Source organism: Myotis nattereri, assembly GCF_964212035.1.
Source record: "Myotis nattereri genome assembly, chromosome: 4".
Taxonomy (NCBI): domain Eukaryota; kingdom Metazoa; phylum Chordata; class Mammalia; order Chiroptera; family Vespertilionidae; genus Myotis; species Myotis nattereri.
The window spans coordinates 28,697,069-28,704,600 of NC_138079.1; the positions used below are offsets into that span (position 1 = coordinate 28,697,069).

Genomic DNA, 7,532 nt, shown 5'->3' on the forward strand with positions numbered 1-7,532 from the left:
AAGCCTAGCTGCTGTCCTGACCCTGGGGTACCGGGGGTTTCCAGTGGGTTCTGCTCAGGATGTATTTAGAACCAGGGGTCTCTGGAGGGACATGGGCTCAGCACTCCCCGGCTATGCAGGTGCACTTAGTTGATACCTGAGATGTGATGCTCCTGTTCCGTCTGCTCTTGGAGGGAAACCCAGGTGCCTCATCTCAAGGCTTGGCCTTTTAGTGAAGGGCTCTTGATAGTGATTCTGGTGTTATCTATGGGGCAGACATGGCCCAGGAAGTACACCAGTTTGGGCAAGTGGACCCCAGCCAGGACACAGGTTGTCAGCGGGGGTGCCCACTGACCCTGCCTCCAGAATTGGTTTGTGAGGTCTGGGTGAGCAGCCAACAGCACCAAGCTTCCCCAAATGGGGTGGCTGGGTCTGGGCAGGGTAGGAAGCAAGGATCCGTGTTCAGGGGCCTATTAAAGTGGAGCCGGTGAGCTGGGTTTCACGATCAGGGAGATGGTCTCCAGCCCTTGAGAGGCTGGAGGGGCTGGGAGCATCTATTTTACACACTGATCCTGCAACGGAGAACAGTGCAGTGATAGTCAAAGAAGGCCCCCCAGAGCCTCTGACGGAGGGTTTGTGCCTGCCCGGCTTTCAGAGTGAGCACGCAGCTCAGAAGACAAATGGTCTATGTTCAGGGGCGCTGTTTTCAGCGAGCTGTGGCCGAGTCTGGGGGAAGGAACTGTGGATGTCAGGTCTGGATATGCGGTGGGCACTGGTGGTGGCTTACTCCCCAGCCCGCTGAATGCTCACAATCAGCCTGGGAATAGGTGAGGAAAGGATGCTGAATGCCACCTTTGCATCGGGATGGGATTCCTGCTCCCTGAGCCCTCATCCACCCTTGCCTGGCGCCCCTCCCTACGCTGGGCCCTCATTACCAGGAGAGAGCGAGTTGTTTGTAAACAATAAATAATGGAAAGTAGGAGGACTTTCAGCAAAAACCTGAGCAGAAGCCGGAAAACTGGAAGGAGCTGGGAGGAGGGATGATGGGGGAAGGGAGGAGTGGAGGAGAAAGACGGAGCGAGATTGAGAGATTTATTTCTGCCAAGAAGCCCCGGTGGCTAGTTTCTTATTATTTACAGGAAGGTGATATTAGCAATTCAGGTGAGAAAGAAATAAACACGGCTGCCACGAAATCAATACAGAATTCAAAAAACAATTATTAATGTCATTTGACTCGTGTTCTTTATATATCTCTTCCGGCTACAGACGTTAAACTGTCTGAATAATTTGCATGGAGCGGCTATTCATTATTGCCAATGTTTTTCCTTTGCAAGCAGCTCGGACGTGGCCGGCTGCAATCCAACACGATCGGAGAATCGTATTTTCATCTGTAAATTAAAGCAATTACGCAGCAGATATTATATGATGCGTACTGTGGTCTCCAGATAGTCATCAATCACCTTCAACCGAGCTGTCAGAGCAGGCAGATTTCGTTTCTGAAAGCCAGGCTTGCAGCTGGGGAGAGAGTGAGAACGTCATCATTAATTAGAGGGTGACCCTGGGGCAATTCACAGGTCTGAACCCAGGAATCTTTCCCAGCAAGTCTGCACAGCGCCGCGGAGCGCGCTCCCTCCAGCCGAGTGCGGGCAGCCGAGCAGGTCGAGAGCTCTGGGGGGCAGCCCTGGCCCCGGAGGGCGCAGCACACCAGGCGGGGAGCGAGTTCAGGGTGGCCCGAAGCCGGCCCCTTGACGCCTGCTTGCTGGCCTCCGCTTTGCAAGGTCTGGGGGCCAGACCTGGCTGTGGAAATCCTGGGGTGGGCACTCGGCCCTTCCCCAGACCTATCACTGTGCTCCAGGCACAGAGCTACGCAAAGTGGGCTGGGAAGGGCGCCTCTGCCTCTGCCTCTGCCTCTGCCTCACGCCCAGCGCCCCCTCCATCGCGCCTACCCACCAAGGTCCCCGGAGGAGCGAGGGCAGCGGGAGGGCCCCAAAGCAGTCTCTGAGCCTCCTCTCCGAGCGCGCAGGACTTTGGGCAGTCCCGGGATTAGCCGCGTGGGACTAGGGGCGGCTCAGGGAGTTCGGCCCGCTGGGGGAGTGGGGGAAAGGAAAGGAGGGCCTGGCACCCGGCGAGGACTCTCAGGAGGAGGGGGCTGCTAGGCGTGGGGGGTGGGGGGTTGAGGGGGACGTTCCCTAGGGACACTGGGCCCAGGGTGGCAAGCCCGCAGCCCTCGGGCACCCAGCCCAGGAGTGGCAGGCTCTGGGGAAGGCCCCAGGCCCCACACACCAGAGGGCATTTTGATCTCCAGATGCGGACACTATTGCAGTCGCATCTGATTCTGGAACTCCATCCCGGAGTGGGGTTCGAACTGGTGGGAGCCAAGTGGCCGACTCCCGGTTAACAACAGTCGGGCCCGCGCCGCCGCTGCACGCCCGGCCCTCGGAGCTGCCGGCTGTCCACCTGGAGGGGCGCGGAGAGCCGAGGCCAGGCGGCCGCCTGCGCCCGCGCGGGGCTCATTTTAACTGTTGATTACATCTTCATGAAGACTCACTCGTGTGTCCCTCATACGTCTCATTTGTAATTGAGACTAATGATTACAGTGGTGCGGGGAGGAGCAGCTGCTCATTAATTAATTTCTAATTAAAAGTGCCTCCCGTCCTCGGTGACTAAGGAGAAACGCTGTTCTTCGCGTTGATCTCGACTCCGCGGATGAAATTCATTTGCTAAAGCGTGTTGGCCCCTCTGCGTGCCCCGCCCGGCCGTGCCGCGGCCGAGTGACCCGTGTCGGCGGCCAGGCCGGGCTGCGGAGTGGGCTGACGTCAGAGCTTCCGCCGCTTAAAGCCGCGCACATCTGACTTGACGGGTTCGCGAGACTGGTGTTTTTTTTTTCTTCCTTTTTTGCAAAATATGTATTTGTGTCGCCACTGCGAGGCCGGTCGGTCCCAAAGCCCCCTCGAGGCTCTGGATTGCGAAGCTAAAAGGATCGCGGCTGCCGCCGCGGCTCACTCTCCAACCGGGTTAGGAAAGTTTGCTGAGCGTGTGGATGAACTAACCCGCTCTCCTGCTTCGCCCCCAGCGCCTAGGAGCCGGCGGCCGGGGAGCAGTGGCCGCACCGCGCCGGCCCCCGCGCAGGACCCTGCCGGCCCGCCTGCCGGCCCCGGGCCGCGCTCGCCATGTCCTATCCGCAGTTTGGTTACCCCTACTCCTCGGCACCCCAGGTAAGGAGGCCCCGCGAGGCTGGAAACACTGGCTGGCTGGCAGTCCAGCGATCCAATGTCGCTTCCCAGTGAGCAGGGCCTGTGCCACGTGCTCTTAGTGCCCAGCCCCGGGGAGGGCAGGGGCACTGAGAAATGCCAACGGGTGGGGGCCCCAGTTCCCGCTTAATTTGACCCTCACCCCCCGCCCCTCCCCATTCTGAGGCTGCACCTTAGGGCACCCAAGACACCCAGTAGAGAAGTGGCACATGAGGGCTTGGAACCCCCTCAGGGAGAGTATGAACACCCCTGGGCAGGATTGGCTGGGACCCACGTGGCTGGAGGGGGACTGGGGTGCGCAGGCTCCTCGCAGTTTGGGGCGCGCGGTCTGGCGTGGACCCTATAGATCCAGAGGAAATGGGCAAGGCCTCCTGGATGGGGAGGGGCGGGGCGGGGCGGATGGAGGCCCAGGGCCCCAGCCTTGCGCCTGGTGGCCCACCCTTCCTTGCGGCCCCTCTCTCCCCCAGTTCCTGATGACCCCCAACTCCCTGAGCACGTGCTGCGAATCCGGTGGCCGCACGCTGGCCGACTCCGGGCCTGCCGCCTCGGCCCAGGCACCAGTGTACTGCCCGGTCTATGAGAGCCGGCTGCTGGCAACCGCGCGCCATGAGCTCAACTCGGCCGCGGCGCTGGGCGTCTATGGGGGCCCCTATGGCGGCTCGCAGGGCTATGGCAACTACGTGACCTACGGATCCGAGGCCTCCGCCTTCTACTCGCTGGTAAGGGCGGAGAGGGTGTATCTCCAGCCTTCCCCGCCACGCCACGCCCCTACCCCTCGCTTTGATTTGCCAACTCACTTTCCCCAACTCGGGGGGAAGGGGCGCGAGGCCCCAGTACCCGGGCTGTAGTAGGTGGGAGAAGCGTCTCCAAGCCTGGTCCCTGGGAACATCACCAGCTCCGCCCCCACCCCACCCCCGGTTGGGGCGACCAGGCAGGTGGACCGCTGTATTTAATGTACTGATTGTTCTCGGATCACTATTAAGTTCTGATGCGATGTCTGGTTCTGTGGGAGCGGGCTCTTCCCTCCCCCTCCCGCTGCTTTCCTCCCCCTCCACAGCTTCCCCACCCCCCTCACTCCTCCCGGCCTCCCTCTACCTCTCCTTTCCTCCAAGACCCCCCCACCCCCACCCCCGCATACACACACACTCCCACCTCCCTTCCCCTCCTTCCCTGGCATCTCACCCAGTCCCCTGGGCGCCTCTCCATTTCTCTCCTCCCTTTCCTCCCTCTTTATTCCCCATCCTTCCCTCACCCTCTTTCCTGCTGCCCCCACCCCTTTCCCCACCTCCTTCTTGCAGTCTCAGCCTCCCGTCTCCAGTTCCTCTGCACCTATTTCCTAATCCCCCAACACCACCACCCCAACCCCCAGCAGTCTCCTCATCGCTGCCTAGACCCTAGGGACAGTCTGGGGAAGGGAGCGAAGCTTGCAGGAGCCAGGGGCCTAGGGGAGGAGGTCGAAATGGGTGGCGCCGGGAAGGAAGCGCGACCCTAGGCTGCTGGGCTCCCACAGAACAGCTTCGACTCCAAGGACGCGCCAGGATCTGCGCATGCGGGCCTCGCGCCCGCCGCCGCCGCCGCGGCAGCCGCCGCCTACTACCCCTACGAGCCGGCGCTGGGCCAGTACGCTTATGACAGGTGAGGGGCTGACCCTCTTCACCCTACCCGGGCCCTGGTGCTCCAATCAGCCATTACCCCCACCCCCACCCCAAGCATCGCAGGGCCTCTCTGAAAGGTGGGGAGGCCAGACCAGCAGCATTCCTCTCTTAGGTCTTACTGAGCTGACCAGACCTTGGTCCCAGCCCGCCACCTGGCGAGCCCCAGCCCGGTTGAAAGAGTCTCCAGTCTCCCACCTGCCACCCCGCACCCCAAAGTCCTCACTGCGCTGTGGTTTGAGGGAGTCTCATCTTGCTGCCCAGGCCTGGGATGATCCCTCCACCCCAAGAAGTGCAACCCAGCCCACCGCCCCTCTGGTGGGAACCTAAGGGGGCAAGTCCTTTCCCACTAGCAGGAAACACGCCCCGTCTTTCCAGGGGAGACAATTACATATGCAGAAAGGTCATGCAGGTGCATTCTCCCCAGGGGCGCTGAAGACCAGTTCTGTCCGTGGGCGTTGCATAGTCTGGTTTGAAGATATATATGACTAGCGACAGACACCTGGCTAGGCCTTGGGCTTGGCCCCACCCGCCACCTCCCTGACTCAGGAAAGAGCCCAGGCTCCATGTGAGTTTAATCAAGTATAAACATTCTCTTTGCACTTGGGCCCAAAACAACAGCCCCCGCGGGCAGCAGCGCAGGTCAGAATGTGGGTGCGACCCAGGTCTTACGACCATAAACACACACCCTGGGCCGGGACTGGAAGCCTCCTGACGCCCCATTGCGCCCCTTGTCTCCAGGTACGGCACCATGGACAGCGGCACACGGCGCAAGAACGCCACGCGGGAGACCACCAGCACGCTCAAGGCCTGGCTGCAGGAGCACCGCAAGAACCCCTACCCCACCAAGGGCGAGAAGATCATGCTGGCCATCATCACCAAGATGACCCTCACGCAGGTCTCCACCTGGTTCGCCAACGCGCGCCGGCGCCTCAAGAAGGAGAACAAGATGACATGGCCACCCAGAAACAAGTGCGCGGATGAGAAACGGCCCTATGGGGAGGGCGAGGAGGAAGAGGGGGGAGAAGAGGATCCCCGGGAGGAGCCCCTCAAGAGCACTAAGAGTGAAGGTGGGTAGAAACTGCTGATGCTGGGGCTGGAGTTCAAGGCCAGGACTCCCTGGGCCTTCTCTGTGGGTTCTAAAACAGTTCAAGGCATGGAACCCTTGGGAAGGTGGGGAGGTGGGGCGGGGTGGGGGCGGGGATTGTGCCTGAGCAGCAAATGAATGAACTGACCCAAGCAGGGCCGTTGTGTGTGTGTGTGTGTGTGTGTGTGTGTGTGTGTGTGTGTTGCGGGCTGTGGTGGTGAGCCAGGAGCATGTTTGAAGGAATCCAACATTAGTTTAAAACATTAGACACCCCTCCACCATTGACTTGAGGCTGAAATACAGTCGCAGGCGTTGCCTGTTTGGGGTCTGGGCGCCTCTGGAGGAGAAGAGAGGTAGGGAATAAGGCCTGGCTGCTTTTCCTAGCTCCAGGGCCAGACCCCATAACCACAGGCACAGAGTTAGGGAGGAGAAGGAGATGGGAGCCTAATTAACCCACCATCCTCTCTCCCTCCACTGACTACTCTTTCTTTCCTGGGCAGAGCCCCTTGGCAAAGAGGAGAAGGATCTTGAGCTCAGCGACTTGGAGGACTTCGACCCGCTGGAGACGGAGCCCCAGGAGTGCCAGTTGAAACCGCCATTCCCGCCCCTGGAAGGTGGCCTGAAACGCATCCCCGCCGCGCCTGACCGCCCCAGTGCCCCTGGAAAAGAGGCCTCAGGCACCCACCGGATGCCCCTGGCCACCGATGGCGGGTCCGCCCTGGACCAGGACCTGGAGAGGGCCCGGAGCTGCCTCCAGAGTGTGGTGGCGGGGCCGGAACAGCAACCGGGTGCCGGCGGCGGCCCGCAGGCCTGCGAGGCCAAGCTGGGGTTTGTGCCGGCCGCGGCAACTGCGGGCCTGGAGGTCAAACCGCGCATCTGGTCCCTGGCACACACGGCTACTGCAGCCGCCGCCACCCACCTGAGTCAGACTGAGTTTCCCTCGTGCATGCTCAAGCGCCAAGGGCCCGCCGCCCCTGCGGCCGTCTCTCTGGCGCCCCCCTTGTCCTCACCTGCAGCCCCGTCCCCCGCCGGCGCCCTGGACAGGCACCAGGACTCCCCGGTAACCAGTCTCAGAAACTGGGTGGATGGAGTCTTTCACGACCCCATCCTCAGGCACAGCACTTTGAACCAGGCTTGGGCCACTGCCAAGGGTGCCCTCCTGGACCCGGGGAACCTGGGCCGCTCGCTAGGGGCCGGAGCCAACGTGCTGACGTCACCCCTCACCCGCACCTTCCCTCCCGCCACGACCCAGGACTCCCCTGCGGTGGGGGCCACCAAGGAGCTGCTGGCCCTGCCCAAAGCTGGTGGGAAGCCCTTCTGCGCTTAATTCCGCGGAACCACAGGGCCCAAGAGTTAGGCTTGCACGTCAAAGACTTTTTCTAACACGTTTCCAAAGCCAGGCGAGAGCGCAGCGATGCTCAGGCAGCCCACCCGCCCTGGAGGGAGGATCTGAACTCTGTCTCCAGGAACCACGGACAAACCCCTAGATCTGTCGCGCCAGGTCCACCGACCACCCTGGCCATTCCCAAACTCGGGGGCTGGGGACCGGTGGGATGGGGCTGC

General features: G+C 61.6%; 1 protein-coding gene across 1 annotated transcript; it reads left to right on the forward strand.

The window, feature by feature from the left end:
* Positions 1-3,149: 3,149 nt before the first annotated feature.
* Positions 3,150-7,296, forward strand: IRX4 (iroquois homeobox 4; the record flags this gene model as incomplete). Its single annotated transcript, XM_081089904.1, has 5 exons — positions 3,150-3,194; positions 3,698-3,949; positions 4,741-4,865; positions 5,624-5,952; positions 6,470-7,296. 5 exons carry the CDS (start codon positions 3,150-3,152, stop codon positions 7,294-7,296), a joined length of 1,578 nt encoding a protein of 525 aa, XP_080946030.1.
* Positions 7,297-7,532: the final 236 nt, after the last annotated feature.